The sequence below is a fragment of the Dendropsophus ebraccatus genome, chromosome 13 (assembly GCF_027789765.1).
Source record: "Dendropsophus ebraccatus isolate aDenEbr1 chromosome 13, aDenEbr1.pat, whole genome shotgun sequence".
Classification (NCBI taxonomy): Eukaryota; Metazoa; Chordata; class Amphibia; order Anura; family Hylidae; genus Dendropsophus; species Dendropsophus ebraccatus.
Window position 1 is genome coordinate 13,803,271 of NC_091466.1, and position 17,760 is coordinate 13,821,030.

Sequence of the window (17,760 nt, forward strand, 5' to 3'; positions counted from 1 at the left end):
ACTTCTTTAGCCAACGATATTCAATTGTCAATTGATCGGACTCGAGAATGCTGGAGGTGGGCTCATCTCTAGTATGGACCCAATAAATCAACGTGTTGGACAAGTCTTTGTGTCATCATTACCCTTCCATTTACTAAGAGAATGGCTTGACTATTGCAAAGTTTCCTTGACCATAGCTTTAGTAGTCAATGGCCACACCTACGTCTGGCTGAACTCCGACTGTACCAATTTACACATAATCAAAAAATCCCTGTAATCCACTAGGGTTGGAACCTTGGTAAAAGTAATGGTTAATAAGGGCAGGTACCCTAAAAGCTATATTTGAAAATGGTGAAGATTTGAATTAAAATAGGAATTAAAACAAGGCACTAAGGCAGTATAAAAGATTAAAAACAAAAAAAACAAAGCTGTGTCCTGTATTCGGTTCTAGTGGTCTGTATGTAATTTGTGAACGTCTAAAGCTCTTGTGATGCCACATGGAGGCCGCCATTTTGACAGCTGCCCCAAATTTAATGCCACCCCATTTCCACAATCAAGTGAGTCACTTCTTCTCAAAAAATTGCGGCCTACAGGGTTGCCTCTGAATTTTTTTTTTATATATCTTCCAATAAGCCAAAGCTTGAGAACTTTTTAGGGATCTATTTAATTAAAAGACTAAACACTGAATACAGATCCACTTGTGACCCTTCTATCCACCTAGACAAGACGACTCCCACAGCATTTAGGAAGGCTAAGATGTGCTTAGAAATAACCATAGTTTTTGGTCACAGCTACCATGAAGCTTTCTGGAATACTCAAGTCTACCCGTGCCTGAAGTTGGTTGTTCTTTTGGCATTTCCTTCTAGGGATCTGGCATTGACCGCACATTAATCCATTATGGATAACTGGTCTTAAAATGCAAAGAATGAAATATGTAAACAGTACAAAAAAAAAAATAAAAAAAATCCAGCCAAAGATGGCAAACAAGGCCGTGTGCTACATTGGCTTCTAAACACATGGACAAGTCTTACATGATCATGTCTACTCAAGACAATGAGATGGAAAATCCCGTCAAGGCATTGGGGGCCAAATTCAAAATGGAAGGAATTTTGAAAAATGACCATTGTGCACAGTGTAGAAAGGATTTATTATTTATTTATAAAAAAAAATTCAAAAACCAAAATTTTCACAACTTGAACAAAAAGACGGCAGAACCACATGTAGCAACGTTACACCTAAAATGATCATGTCAACATAAATTAGGTAAGCCAATCCGAGGGGTTTATGGACTGTAAACGAGATGACAAGGCTGTTAGTGCACTTAGTGTTATCGAATTATTCCAGAGAATCCTTATTGGAATGTAACAGGTTGTAATTTCCTGGTTAGCACCCATAAAAAAGAAAAACTGGTGCAAAAATTATGACGTGAAAAAAAGAAAAAATCTTGGAGAAGGGTATGACGCACATGAAGGTGAATTTACATCTCAAACCACAATGGCAATACATTTTTGCAATAAAAAAAATGGAGTTGATATCCTGCCTCGATATGTACCAATACATTTACATATTTGAAGTTCCTATTTTGTACAAATTAGAAATTTTTTGGAAAAAAAAAAAAAGACACAAAAGACAGTGCCACGTTTTAGTGGTTCTTTTTTTTTTTTTTTTTAGCAAATCTGCCCGGACTTATAAAAACATTTATGTCAACAAGAAAACATTATTTTGTCAACCATTACATCACATTGGTCTTTATTGAAGGTTGTAAAGTTATGGAGGAACGTTATCGGGAATAAACCGCATGGTTTAGGTTCAGAGTATCTTCTCAAGCACTTAATACTTCAAACATTTGAAGGTGGACCTTGTGGGGACAGCACCAGGAAATTTAGCAGATAGAAAAAAAAAAAAAAAAAAGCATCAACTGATAGCCCTTTGCGTTTGGCACCAAACATTTGTATCCATTAATGGCCTTGGCTGGTGGAGATGGTTACAAAGAGGTCCTGAAGAAACTCTGGGGTAGGTCTTCATATTCTTGAAGTCTCTGCTGATATAAACAGTAGTAGATCTTAATTATTGCCAAGATGGACAGAAGAAAAATAATGCTTATGAACCAGACAGTAGCACCGGCTCTATGGGGAGAGTCAATAAGCACTCTGGTAGCTGGAAGAATGGGGTCAGAATCCCCTCATAAAATGGAAGTCATGATATTCCACACAGGTCCTTATATTCGGCAATAACAGTATTGAAGTTACCAGTAGTTCCTGTTTGGTGCATACCCAATGAAGGCATGTTGAGGTTTTTGTAAGTCAGCGTTAGAGTTTCTAAAAAAGCCACCAAGGAAGAAAGACGACCAGAGATGTACAAAAGTTGTGGCCATCTTCCCTTTGTAATCCCTTCCATCTGGGTGAAGGTCCTTAGATCTCAAACTGAGGTCTCTGACTGAAGCCTCATAACAAATTTATGTGATTTGGGGTCTACAAATTCCTCAGAGAGCTTAAAGAAGGGGATCTTTTTTGTGCTGACCACCAAACTGAAATCTTGACGCTTTAGAACAAATACAACACCATCTTTCAATCCATTAGTTACTGGCTCCTCGCTGACCAAAGTCCACTGTTTAGCCAGCCAGCGGTCTTTGTGATACTGGATGGTTGGTCCTGGACCCAAGTACCTCTCGAGAAAAGCCTGTGATAGAAAAAAAAAATACATGTAAAATGAACAGATACTGTAAAAACGAATCTTATTACCTTTAACAACCCAGATTACTCCACAACTAAGTGTGTTAAGACCTTTCTATAACAGGCCACTAATAGGTAGTCAAACACACAAGGCAACAGTCTTTCCCAACTACCCTCGACCATAAACATGTGACTACGATGTTACACAGGTCCTACTGACTGTGCAGTGCATTATAGAGGAAGAGAGGAGCTGTAGGCATGTGGGGAAAAGAAAAGAGAGGGGCATGTAAAAAGCTGGAGGTGGGGGTGAATGTAACGGCAGACTGACCAGTCTAGGCTCAGTGTGTGGAGTGGATGTTAAGGCTGACCAGAGTCTGGGGATGGGTTGGCAGAGTGACCTCCCTATAACAGGCAGCTTCGGGCCTATGGTAAACTCAATCCGCCACCGGCTTTCATACACATTAGAAGGTTGGCCAATCATGCCAGAATCAATGGTTCTGGCAGACACGTCCATCATGTCCGGTTTGTTTCCTGGCCATACACATTAGGCAAAGGGTAACAGAGTAGAGAAGCACATGGCTCGATGGTTAGCACCTGGGTCAAAGTTCACATTTATTGGGGGTAAACCAGTATGGGGTTCTATTTTTATATAAAAGTTTATAATTTGGGGGGCGGTTGTTCTTTTAGGTACTTTAATGTTTGTATGTTGGAGGGAACCATACAGATGCACAATATTCTATTGTAGGAAACAAACATTATTTGGCCAAGGTGTAATAATGAGTATTCATGCCAATAATCTATCTAATCAATGGCAACAACAATCACCACTTCCAACTCAGTCAAAAACTAGTGAAAGCACTCTACAAAACCTTATTGCACAACAGTGGTCACACCCACAGAAGACCTGGCTCTAACACTCATCATTTCTGAACCAGAAACTCTACGTAACAGGAACATTGCACCATATGTGCACCCGAAATTAAGGAACTAAGGTGGTAAACCATCACAATATTCGAGAGGTCTCAATTTTTCTTCTGCATTCTCTCTCAACTCAAAATAAGAAAAAAATAATTTATTAATTTTTTTTTTTAAATATGCAGCAATCAATAGACAGGTAGACCACTTGTTGGACATGACATAACCACAAGAGCCTACTGGGGCGTATGGACTCAAGACAACCAGACAGGTGTCTGTGGTCTGAGCAAAGAGGAGGCATTAAATATTTAGTGGGTAGACAAAAATAATTTCAGGGATGTAAACTCCACCACTGTAACCTATCGGCGGAAACATAAGCTAAGTGTTTACAATCTGAGGAATGGCGGCTTTAAAAGGTCTCTTAGCTTTTCACAGTCTTTTATTAAAGGCTTCAGGGTGTGATCCACACATCTGCTCAGCGTATGACAAAGACTTCTGCAGTGAGACCGTAATTAAATATGAATGAAAGACATGAATATTTAATAAAATGTGAGCGCTAGGTACGGTAAAGCCCGCCTGTGTGAAACAAATATCCTACGGGAGAGGATATTTGAGCTGTAGTTTGTACTAGTAAACACTAGGGGGCAGGGTTGTATTTCTAAGAAACTAAAAATATCGGGTTACGCGTGAACAATTTATTGCTAAATGGGGACTGGGTTTAAGCCACAGTTTAACAAGTTGTCCTACAAAAGCTTAACACCTCTGCGGGAAATGTTTCACAGGTCATATCGGGAGTAAATAGAGCGGTATCCGGTAGCAGGAGAAGCAGATCCCCAGTAGGAAGACCACAGTCAAAAATATCCAGCACCGTAACATGGTGAGGACAGATTGTTGGATTTCCAACACCCACTGATACCAGGAAAATCAAACCGTTCAGAAAAACAAGGACACCATTAAATCTCCAGAACTCTAAGTATTGAGCCCAGCATATTTTGATTCTTTAAGTTATGGGTGATGGGATATGTTAAAGAAAAAACCTTCTATACATAACATGCAAGCTAACAAGATAACGTTTTTTTTAGTACAAAATAACAGTTATGATGATGTCATCAACCAAGGATAGATCCTATGGGGCCTAACTAATACGGTGGCAGACCAGATCGGCAGGGATGTTACCCACTAACCTTTGGAGTCATGTCGTGTGTGATGCAGAATTCGAGATGTTGCAGGATGCTCTCCATGGTGTGGTACGGCTGCTGTTTTGTCGTTCGGAGATATTTCTGCATGGCTCTGGCCATTGAGGCGAAGATGGCCTGAGCAGCTTCCCTGGGGTCCATGATCTCACGTGGGTTCTTCTGGTCCTCTTCCTGTAGTCTCTTGATGTGAGTGAAGGCTTCTTCTACAGCGACCACCAACCTAGGATGGAAGTGTCAGCCATGTTAGTAAATCAACCAGAGGACCATCTGAACCATTTATCGAAGGCAAACCATTCATCATACACTGGTGAAGATGGAAATGTTTGTGGTGTTTTGAGATGTTCTTCTCCATTTGGGATCCAACATCTCTACTGGGAACATGATTCTTATGTATGTCGGCATGTATACTCATCTTTGCCCCCTTAGTAGACACCTCTCCTAATCATCTAGAATTATTTTAAATTCCAGGGATTTGCTTGTTGTCATTAATTATTTGTGAGAATGACACCTATCTATACCAAGATCATCATTAAAGGGTATATGAAGACAGATGAAGGTGCAGGTCACTGCAGGTCTTAGAACAGACACCAAGCTCAAAGGAGAGGAGAGCGGCATATTAAAGAGAAGCTTAAAAGACATAAAGCTTCACTGATCCAACAAGGTGTGAACTAGATTAATCCGATTCACAGAAGATCCATTTTACTATTTTTATAGAGGCTTATTAAAATGACAGTAGAATGTATTGGAACTATATAACAGCATTAGGTCATGATCATTCCTGACATACAGCAACATAATAAAGACACCCTTTAAGTTTCCCAGACAACCCCTTCAAAGATCCTCTTTACGACACTGGCTATGTAACACGGATCTGGCCTCAGGTTGGATGGTGCCCCACCAGAACTTCAAATTGATGCCATCTCTTACAGTATCACAGTGCAGAATTAATCAAGTAACCATATTGGGCCCACAAAACAATGAAAACCTGTGAACGAACACCATTTAATCTGTATACGGATTAACTAGTTACACAATCTGGTTCAAGCTCAAAAAACAACAGTGCCACAATATTAGAAGAAGCAACGTGGAGTGACTGTGGAGGTACCTTGCTTTCCTTTTCCGCACCCTCCGTTCATGTTCGGCCTCTTCGTAATAATACTCATTGTGGCTGTTGTCTCTTCTCCTAGCGGCCGCAGCAATCACCGCCCGCGATTGTCCTGTTGAGTTGTTGGTAGAATTTTCTATATACAAAAGAAAAAAAAGAAAGTCAGAACTGGCAAAAAGTAAAAACAACTAAAGAACATTTCGGAAAGAAGGCGATGAGGATTTGATGCTGAGAAGATGGAGACGTTTGTATGTTACACACATATAAGGGTATTAGAGGGAGATGGAGTCACCATTAACAATGTGTTTGACCTACTGAACTTTTTGACCAACTTTTAAAAGAATACTTTGAAAACGGCAACAACTAGCAATTATACAAGATAAGCCTTGAGGGTCCGCCACCCTCCCCCAGTACATTGAGAAATCCATTGTGTTGTGAATTTCTAACCAAATTCTTTTTTTTTTATATATATATCAATGGACTACACGTGTTCTAGTCAACAATCTGGGTGAGAGTCATCTAAGGAAACGGAAAACTCCTGGGATAAGGAGTCAGACAGCTGAGCACATCATAAGGCTGCCTCCAAGACAACTCATCTCATTTCCAAGAAAACTGACCACTTCTTATGTCTTTTCGAGAGCTGGGAGGAGGGATTTAGTCTCAAACATGAAATATGAGGCCTCTTGTACTTTACACGTCTCGGAGATTTCCTCATACCGTTAGGATGAGTGCTCCAAGATGGCTGCTTACAGAACGGTGATCCAGAACGGATCTAGGCTGATCTTCTCAAGATGATTTTTGGTTATAGGAGTGGTGACTTTTTGAAAATCAAAGTAGCATGGAGCTCGCTACGTCCATCCCCAACCATAGTCTAGAAGGCAAGATTCAAGGATGACCTCTCCCCAATAATGTAACTTCACCATCTCTTTTAAAAAGGTGTTGCCAAACACGCAAGATCCCTCTAAAGTCTATTATGGTTACAAGGTTTTCGACAGCAGATGCAGGCTTAAAGCTTAAAACTCAAGCCAATATGATATATTATTTTTTTTTTGTATTTGTATAATCAGGTATATTACTACCAGAAGGTTAGTAAGACTCAGATTACAATACTTGAAGGAGTTAAAGTGGACTTAATATATAAAAAGCAGCCCCCAAGCCGTCAACCTATATTTCAAGTCAGCAAAGAAACTTAATGAAGCCTCGACACATGTGACAGGAGAGCTTTGAAGTTTCAGAAATTCATGGTTTGATATTCAACTCACAGTGCCCTAAAGGGGCCGGGATTTCAGGAGGTGGAATTCTGCACACTCTATAATAAAAGAGAAGCCCCCTCCCAGCTGCTACTCAATGGAAGGAGACCTAGAAAGGTCAAAGGATTTATTACTGCTTCTACTATTGTAGACAAGAAGGTCACAGAAATGAAGTGGGTGGGAGCAGCCAGGCCCCTTCCCCCCAGGATTGTTAAAGTTCTATAAAACGTGTTAATGTATAGTATAACGTGATGCTGTGACTTGTGTGCTAACCACAGATATGGTCACAGCACTGTATGCTATAAGGAGAACGTTCCCACGACTAAAGAGGGAATTGGATCCAGTGTGCCGGTTTATAGAAGCCTATGCATCCAATAGACAGTGACCTCTCTCACCACTAAGGAATGTGATTGAATTAAACTCCACCTGGTCAGTTTGGTCACCACTAAAGGATCCAAGAACTGTGACCAGCATATGAACTAAGCAATCCAAAGTCTTATAGGGTCATAAGGGCCTACAGAGCTGCTCATACACATCAGATTGTCGGGCAAATGTGCAGATTTTGGTAAGACTTGGCAATTATCTAATATGTACAGAAGCCTATCCTCCTGGGTTCGGGGGAAGAGACAGCTTGGGTAAGTTGGGTTTCAATAGATTTTAACATGCCCTATCTGTATCTTCCCAGGAACGTTAAGCCACCCCAGAGCCATCTGGCAGAGGGGTACTTCTGCCTCGCCTCAGCCATGGTGTGTATGGGGGAAATCGAGGAAGAGTTCAGCCCACAGGCGTCTAATGTATATTGTCACCCCAAAGGGAATATTAACAACAATAGGATATGCTTAATAAAAAGTGTTTATTTAGGTGACACCTTCACCAATATGTACAAATATTTACAAATGAGATCAGTTATAGAAAATTAAACAAAATTATGCACACTGTCGTGCCGTTCTTTCCCTATGTCGGGATTGTCCAGTACAGTCCAGAGCCTTTTTTGGTCTATCAGCTGTAACCAGAAACTTATCAAACAACTCTACACCGTGATGGTAACGCCAGCTAAATTACTCTTTCCAGTTTCAATTTATGAGTATAGCAGTCAGTCACATCAATCACGTTTCCTGTAGTGTAAGTTAATGTTAGTCCAAATAGTCATATACATGTGCCTCGCCCAACGCGTTTCAGTCACTGGTAACCGTGACCTCATCAGGGGCGCCGAGGCTAATTCAAGACTGTGACAATGTAATACAGTTAGGTATAATACATAGTACACATATCAATAGAGGACTGTTATTCAGGCACAGCGTTATGGCTACTCACTCAAAACCGTTATCAGAAGCAGTAGGAGGGATGATCCTGAGTAGCAGTGGCTACCATAAACCCTGTAGAAAATGCATATGTGGCTATCAATATTGGTATACCGATAAGAAAGGGTAACTATACTCACAGTTTTCCCTCTCTGCTTGTATTTCCGAGTGAGTTTCTCGGGATATCTACCCAGAGAGGAGAAGTGATAAGCACCCTCATAAAGTAAGCAATGTTACATACTATGTGCTGAATCAGTAGGGAACTTACATAGCTGTCCTGTGTAAATGTGAGCCTGTCCTTCCGCGGTCCTGCAGTGGCAGATAGACGGGAGCGCTCGGGAAAGGAGGTGTCAGGGGAGTATAATACCATACAGGGATTGACTAAATACATTAAGACAGTGGGGTCTATTGGGAGCCAGCTCCACTATCTTGTAGAGGGTCCACTAGGCCCTTCCCTGACTACCTAGGTTCAGCTGGTAGTGCCTGGAGGTGAGATATAGGGTAATATATGAATTGTAGTACAACAATGGTTATCTACCTGGCTACTTGCACTTGCTCTTTGCAATATGTGGGAAAGACACTACGGCCCTGGCGTAGAAGGATCTTAGAGCATATTGGTGACATCAGGAACAAAAGGGATACCCCTATAGCCACACACGTAGGCAAATGTCATGGAGGGGACCCCGCATGCATGAGATTTATAGCAATTGATAGCCTCAAACCATCGCTTAGAGGGGGGGATATGGACAGATCACTCTTACAACGTGAAACAAGATGGACATATACACTCCAGACTGTAGCACCGAAAGGGCTTAATGAATTACTTAAGTTTGCCTGCTTTATATAAAAAATCCCCCACTCTCTCCCCAATAATCATTCTCCTATTCTACACTCTCCTCCCCCCCCCCCCCCTCCCCTCCTATCCTTCCCCCCATAATTTTACCCTATATCTCACCTCCAGGCACTACCAGCTGAACCTAGGTAGTCAGGGAAGGGCCTAGTGGACCCTCTACAAGATAGTGGAGCTGGCTCCCAATTAGTCTAATAGGGTATGTTAGGGTACACTAGCGTGGGACCGCCCTTTTTAGGGTCGGCCACCCCACCTAGGCTGTAGGGACCCTAGTGTAGGGATTGGTAGGGAATGATAGACCCCACCGTCTTAATGTATTTAGTCAATCCCTGTATGGTATTATACTCCCCTGACACCTCCTTTCCCTCTCCTACACAGAGGGATGAGGTGGTCCTCATAATACCATTTTATACCTTGCACATTTGCATTCACTTAGGCAGGTACACTACTTGAGATGTAGCCATGCATTTAGGCACACTCTCACTTATTACCTATCACTATTACCTAATACTGTTTGTAAACGAAATTTAATCAAATCCAATCCCTTGCTTCCATATTTATAGCCTCATGACCTTCTGAATTATTGGCCTATGCACATTCGCCCAGATCGACCAGTTCTCACCCTCCAAAAGCCGATCAGCAGTAGCACAGGATCACATCATTCCTGTACACCGCTTCTATCTCGGGCACGCGAGAGCGCCGCTATCCAGGCGCATCACTACTCTGTTTACCAACAGTGAGTGATCACTCCCCTAAGGGCGTCTACGGGGAGTGATTACAGCTTGGCTCGCTCCCAAACGGCCTGATGACGTCAGACGCGCAGTGACCGCGCGGCCCTTTAACTAGAGTGTGCGGCCGCGAGCGCTCCCGTCTATCTGCCACTGCAGGACCGCGGGAGGACAGGCTCACATTTACACAGGACAGCTATGTAAGTTCCCTACTGACTCAGCACATAGTATGTAACATTGCTTACTTTATGAGGGTGCTTATCACTTCTCCTCTCTGGGTAGATATCCCGAGAAACACTGCGCACTCACTCGGAAATACAAGCAGAGAGGGAAAACTGTGAGTATAGTTACCCTTTCTTAATGTTAAATGGTGGTATCGGTATACCAATATTGATAGCCACATATGCATTTTCTACAGGGTTTATGGTAGCCACTGCTACTCAGGATCATCCCTCCTACTGCTTCCGATAACGGTTTTGAGTGAGTAGCCATAACGCTGTGCCTGAATAACAGTCCTCTATGGATATGTGTACTATGTATTATACCTAACTGTATTACATTGTCACAGTCTTGAATTAGCCTCGGCGCCCCTGATGAGGTCACGGTTACCAGTGACTGAAACGCGTTGGGCGAGGCACATGGCACATGTATATGACTATTTGGACTAACATTAACTTACACTACAGGAAACGTGATTGATGTGACTGACTGCTATACTCATAAATTGAAACTGGAAAGAGTAATTTAGCTGGTGTTACCATCACGGTGTAGAGTTGTTTGATAAGTTTCTGGTTACAGCTGATAGACCAAAAAAGGCTCTGGACTGTACTGGACAATCCCGACATAGGGAAAGAACGGCACAACAGTGTGCATAATTTTGTATAATTTTCTATAACTGATCTCATTTGTAAATATTTGTACATATTGGTGAAGGTGTCACCTAAATAAACACTTTTTATTAAGCATATCCTATTGTTGTTAATATTATCTTTATTGCTAGGATTATTTGTATCATCTGGTACATGGTGTTACATACCACACTAATTCATACATGTTGTCACTCCAAAGGGAACCAATCAGCCCAATTGGGCTGATATGGTTTCCAGGAGCGCTGTATAAAGCTCCTGCAGCAGCCACGGCACGTACTGCCCGTGGCCGCAGCAGGAGATTTATACCGGAGAAGAAAAAAAAAAGTTTTATTCTCCGGGCGTGTGACAGACAGGGGCGGGGAAGTAGTCATCTGGGCGGCTCCCCGTCCGCATCTAGTGACCACACTCTGCCTGTCAGCGCGCCCCGCAGGATGATTGACAGGCAGAGAGGCCAGTAATGGACCTCTCTGCCTGTCATTCATCCTCTCCGAGCGCGCTGACAGGCAGAGCGCGGTGACTAGATAGTGTATGGGCAAGGAGCCACCCAGATGACTACTTTCCTGTCCGTGTCTGTCACACGCCCGGAGAATAAAACTTTTTTTCTCCAGTATAAAGCTCCTGCTGCAGCCGTTACGTTCCGTGGTTGCTGCAGGAGCTTTATACAGCGCTTCTGGGAGCCAATTGGGTTGATTGGTTCCCTTTAAGAGGTTGAAAGAAGTCAACTCAAGTAGTCTACCAAATCTTATACTCCAAAAGGTTGTCCAACAGACCCCCTTCTCTATAACACCGTAGACATTAAAGCTTGGCTGAGTGTTCAGGTGGGGTAAGCAACTTCCCGATAACTCTGGTGGTGACTTATATCCCTGAAACAGAAGGATCGGGCAGCAGAGATCCAACATGTCCAATTTTTCTCTTCCACAACACAATCTTTCAGGAGAGAGTCAGTTGGCTCCTATACACATCAGACTGAGGGTGTCAAACTCGTGGCCCTCCAGCTGTTGCAAAACTACAGTTACCATCATGCCTGGACAGCCAAAGCTTTCCAGCCACAGCTGGAGGGCCACAGTTTTAAACCTGTGCATTAGACAGTCAGGCAGTCCTACCATAATGTGTCCTACCTAATGTGTGTAGGAGCCTATACACCTACGTTTAACAAAATTACGACCACATACATTATACAGGAGTTTCCCCATTCATCTAAAAGTTATTCCTTCAAAAATCTTCCCTATTCAAATGGCTCAGACAAGTGTGCATGTGTCCTTAGAGGGAAAAGAGAAGCAAGCTGCTGCCAAACTCCTCCAAAAGGATCAAACATTTCAACATGGCCGATTCCTCGTTTTTTTTCTCGTCTGTCCCACAGAAATCTGTGAGTTCAGCCGACATTTATCAGATATATATGGCCACCTCTACATATCTGGAAGACAATGTCCTAGATTTACTAAACCAAAAACCAACATTGTTGCCCCCCCCCCCCTTTTTTTAACTTGATCTGAATTTTTCTGATAGATTTATTAAGTGTTTAGGTCAGATTTTACAACAAAGACCTACGAAGCATTGCCTGTAAACTCCAATACCAGAGATCAATAGATGCGACCAATCCGTCAGTCAACAGAATACAGTCGTTGAGAAGTGATAAACCAGTAACCCATTGGGTAGTCAAAAAGGAGTTGCGAGACACCGGTTCTTCCAATATACACAGATTAGGATGAGCAGAAATCATCATCCAAACCTGAATTACCAGTTACAATACAACGGATAGATGTGAACAGTACAATAAAACCAAGATTAGGAAACCATGAAGTTTAGTGCCTCGTGTTGGCAGGCATCTCAGCAGGACTTATCATCATCATAAAGAAAGAAATGTCATTACGGGCCACAAACAAAGTCAATGGTGACACAGGATCATATAGCACAGGTTAGAGGACATCAGGTGAAGACATTAAGGAGATAACCAGGGAGTTCTGGGGGGGGGGGGGGGAATTAACATCTCACCCTCGAGGGAGTAGACCTTGAAGCCAGACATTTTCTTGGACAGGATGGATTTTGGCAGGTTCAGGAGAGCAGGGTTGTAGACAGGGAAGTCGTGATAATAATTTTCCAAAATCCATACAGCAACTCGTTGGATACTGTGAGAGGAAAACAAGACAGGGTAGGACCAGGAGCAAAACAAAAAATATATAATCTGTGTAGGGGGAGAGGTAAGTAGGAGACACAAGGAGAATACGGGAGGGTCACAGGAACCAATGAGGAAAAGCAAAACAGTACAAAAAGCTAGCGGAAACAAATATGGCTTCCACTTATGTGGGAAATGCACCAACCCAGTAGGGGTGTTGATATAGATTGGTCCATTGAAGGATCAAACACCATCTAGCCCAATAGTTTTGCAGCCCGACAAACGTGCATGCCATCACTAGCAAGGGGGTCATCTAATTGACACAATTGCTTATCCAGGATTGCAGTCACCTCCATCCTCAATGTGAGGCAAGCAAGCTGGGATTGATGATATCCAGAGACATAAAGCTGTACACACAATGTAGCTAAAATCAAACTTGTAAGGGTCCGAGCTGTACCCACCAGCCATACTTTCATAGTATTTTATGTATAGGCTGCTGGTGTTCTCTTCATTTACCTGCAAGTTGGGGTTGTTTTATCTATTGTACAGCTATACTTACCTCTCTAGGCTCCCCAGTGTTCTTTTTGGCTTCTCCCTGCAGCCGCCACTGGCGCCTCAGAAGCGACAGGCTGCTCAGCTAATCACTGACCAAGATGTGTCAGAAGTGCCCCACGGGGAGAAGCCAGAAGGACACCAGGGATCCTGGAGAGGTAAGTATAGCTTTATATAGAAAGTGCACCTCCTATTATATGGAGCAATGAGCAATCGGCAGCCAATGATTTTTAAACTTTATGATCAGCACCTTGGCTGATTGTTGTCTTTATAACAGAGAGCGATATCTGCCCCAATGGGCCTAATTGCTCGGTGTAATAGGACCCAAAGGGTCATAGAAATGCAAAGAAAGACTTGGTGGGTAAATGCTGGCACCATAATGGGGACCCATTTTGCTCATCACTATGAAGCTCCCTCATTTCAATGTACGTCACAGGCACAAACTAAATGCTAAACTATTTTTAAACTTCAGTGGTATATATTAAAGTGTCAAAATTCTCATAAAATAACCTTTATGCCTATAAATCAAAAAGTTGAAGGCACTTTAACAGATTTAAGCCATGGAAAGTCTTTTAATTTTATTTTTTTGGTATTGTGAAGTGCATTTCCCATTCGAAAATGGAAAAACCATGATGTTATAACTACTATTAAGATTTTTTTTTTCAATTTTTTTTAACATTTTTCAAAAATGGGTCCACAATCTAGAAAATAAGATGTGAGGAGACATATTGAATGAGAATAACCTTGCTTCCACTCGGAGAATTATGGGTTACGTTTGCTTTCAGGTTCATTCACATTCCTCTCATTGTCCAACTTATTGCTATTATTTATTTCACATTACGGCTTTTCTATAGTTTGTAAAAAATTTCCCCCGAGGTTACGCAACCCCTTTTAACAACCTAAAAACGTATTCTGCTGACAAATTACAGACCACAAAAAAGAAACGTAATGTAATCCATGTCATCATTTACGACTATAACAAGTATTGTTTTCGGTGCTGCGATTGTATCCACCACCATAGAAGATTCACTATTACGGTTCAATCACTGCTCATAAACAACAAGACTAAACTGGCTGGGATTATGCTCTCCGTCAAGCATGGTTGACCATCGTACTCAAGCATGCCCAATGCAGATTTCATCTAATACATTGAAAGCAAAACAGTTTTTTATGGTGGCAGGTAGAAGATTATAGGGGTAATAATTCTAGGCTTTAGCCAGAATTTCATCTTCAGTTGTGTTGTAGGAACCTGTCAAAATGTCCAGGTTGGGCAACGTCATCCGAACCCAAATAACATTGCCGAACCCGAACATTTTGACAGGTTCACTCAAAGCTACTCTTCAACAGAGTTTCCCTTTAAACAACCTTGACAGTAGCATTATTAGTCACTCTTCACGTGGTTGACTTACCTTAAGTGGCCAACGTTGTAATGTCTACTGGCTCCATCGGTGGACCTGACAACCTTGATGGTGAACTGAGGTTGGAGTTGTCTTAGTTCCAGCAGGACAACAGCCAAGTAGTGAACAAAGAGAAGAGCGTCCACAAGTGATACAGCATACTGTACGATCCCCTGGTAATTCCTCTCCGCCGTAGTCAAGATACGGACTGCATAAAAAAGCCAGTAGGACACCACCAGCAAGAATATGAGGACCATGATCAGAGCCCGGAAGACGAAAACCCGAGGGAAGAAAGCTTTGGGGCGACGGAAGAAAAGTGCCCAGCTGCCAACGAGGAGGATGAGGAGTTTGAAGGCCACTGAGATAAATAGACCCTCACAAGGCGTACCACAGGTTTCCAGATCCCACGGTAAAATTTTGGGCAACAGCATAAAGGCTATAGGGGTCAGGAACGAGATGAGTGCTAAAGCTCCACCAATGATGACTCCAAAGTGCCGGGAGCAGTCCAGGTTAGCACTGTCCTCCATGTCCTTAGTGATACGTGTGATGTCATCGTGGGATATGCTGTGCTCCGAAGTCCCAGTGACAACTGTAGTGGTTTCACCCCAATTGTCATCCTAAGAATTGGAGAAAAATATATGATACGTTAGAGATTCAGTAATATTCCATCTTTTTGAATTATGTTTTCTGTAAATTACATTTCTATCTTGCGTTACCTTTAAGAGTATTGAATTTCTTAGAACAAAGTGACGGAACAAGTTGTGTCCTGTCAATCGGGAGGGCGGCCAATTACACAATAAAGAGCGTTCTCATTGTGGGAGGAGTTTGGATTCATCTGGAGAGAACTATTCTCACCTTCACTGGCTCCACTCCTTGGTATACACCTTATGTTATAACTTATATGTATTATCCCAGGCTGTCAAACATGGAACCTTTGGAATGAATCTTCTTGGAAGACACTGGCCAAATTTACAACAATGGTATTGAGACATAGGCAAAATTGGCCATTCCAGCCAACATTCATCTATGCAGCTCCATCTATGCAGTACCAATCTGCCAATCTGTGACTTAACTAGGGGTAAATATATCCGGGGTCGCCCTTAGAACTATAGTTATGTCAAGGGGCATCAGCTATATCTAAAGGTAAGAAGGTATCTACAACATAGAAAAGGATTCTTTACTGTAAGAGCAGTGACACTATGAAGCTTTCTGCTAGTGATGGCAAACTTACAAAATATTTAGAAGGGTAGAATATAGTGTAAAATATTACAAGGTATGGTTACTAGATTTTTAAGAAGGGACTTGATTAAGGGATTTATTCTGATTGACACATTTGGAATCAGAAAGATTTTTTTTCCCTAACAGGAGAAAAAATAGCTTCTTCCTCATGTTGTTTTGCCTCTCTATGAATCATCCCTGCAGCATAATAGGTTGAAATGTATGGACACATGTAACTATATAACCCATGGGGCGATCACCCGGACCCCCACCGATCATAACTTCTGACTCATCACTATGACAGGTCAGAAATTTTCTAAAAGGTTTAAAGGGATATTCCGGCAATTTTTGTTTCATTCAAATGAACTGGTTTCAGAAAGCTATATTGATTCGTAAATTACTTCTATTTAAAAATCTCCAGTCTTCAAGTACCTATCAGCTGCTGCATGTCCCACAGGAAGTAGTTTTTTCTTTCCAGTCTGACACAGTGCTCTCTGCTGCCACCTCTGTCCATGTCAGGAACTGCCCAGAGCAGCAGCAAATCCTTATATAAAACCTCTCCTGCTCTGGACAGTTCCTGACATGGACAGAGGTGGCAGCAGAGAGCACTGTGTCAGACTGGAAAAAATACACCACTTTCCGCAGGACATACAGCAGCTGACAAGTACTGGAAGACTGGAGATTTTAAAGAGACGTAAATTACAAACTTTCGGAAACCAGTTGATTTTAAAGAAAACGATTTTTGCCGGAGTACCCCTTTAATTTATCCCAAAAATACAACGTATCACCTATCCATAACGTAGACAAGTATTCAAATTGCTGGGATCCCACCGATTACGAGAAAGAGGGTCTTTTGTGAATTAGCAGGAAGACCACTCTTTATAGGACTGCTGATAGCCAAGCGTTGTACTCCACCATCTCCGTCAGTGCTATAGAGATGAATGGAGTCCCAGTAACACAGAAGGGACACTGTGCGCACTCCTTAGGGTGGTCCAGATATTTCCCCCCTTTACAAATCCTTATGTAATGGAGCTAAGAGGAGTAGATTTGTAGAGAGAAGCGGGATAATGTAGTTCCCACAGCAAGGCTCATGGCTTCAGCACATTGTACCTTCCTGCCCTTGACACGACCGGGAAACAATGACATCATCACGGCCCAATAGCAAAATCCTGACAATTACCCTGTGCACTGAGCTGCGACTGTGGATCAGCTCATTAACTCTGCCTGGCGAGCGGCCAGAGATGCACAGGTCCGGGGCACGTCTCCCTTACACACCCAGCTGCCTGCTCACATTAACCCTGCAGTGTGGCCGCTTATAGGACGGTGACAGGGAGGCGATTAATGGGCCAAAATAATCAATAAGCCCTTCTGCTAATTACCAATCCTGGAGAATCATTAGCCATAGGTCCAGTCAGGCGTTAGGAGGAGGTAATGGCTGCGATGCTCTGCAGGACAGTGTGGAGTCATCAAATGGGGATACAGAATAGCCTGCGTAGGAGGTTCATGGGTTAAGTGGTTGTTTGCCACAGACTATGGAAAATCCCATGATGGAAGCAATGTTTTTAGGATTGAATGAGCATTGTCATCGCTGAACAATGCTCCGCAGGAGTAAAAA

General features: G+C 42.4%; 1 protein-coding gene across 2 annotated transcripts in view; it reads right to left on the reverse strand.

The window, feature by feature from the left end:
- Positions 1-1,628: 1,628 nt before the first annotated feature.
- Positions 1,629-17,760, reverse strand: part of VANGL2 (VANGL planar cell polarity protein 2) — an 87,882-nt gene continuing 71,750 nt past the window's right edge. For both annotated transcript variants that reach the window (XM_069950324.1, XM_069950323.1), the window contains 5 exons: positions 14,940-15,544; positions 12,858-12,991; positions 5,868-6,003; positions 4,751-4,982; positions 1,629-2,658 (listed from right to left, as the gene is read on the reverse strand). In XM_069950324.1, coding sequence (XP_069806425.1) covers positions 2,398-2,658; positions 4,751-4,982; positions 5,868-6,003; positions 12,858-12,991; positions 14,940-15,544 — 1,368 coding nt within the window. In that variant the 3' untranslated portion in view covers positions 1,629-2,397. The remainder of the gene's footprint in view (positions 2,659-4,750; positions 4,983-5,867; positions 6,004-12,857; positions 12,992-14,939; positions 15,545-17,760) is intronic.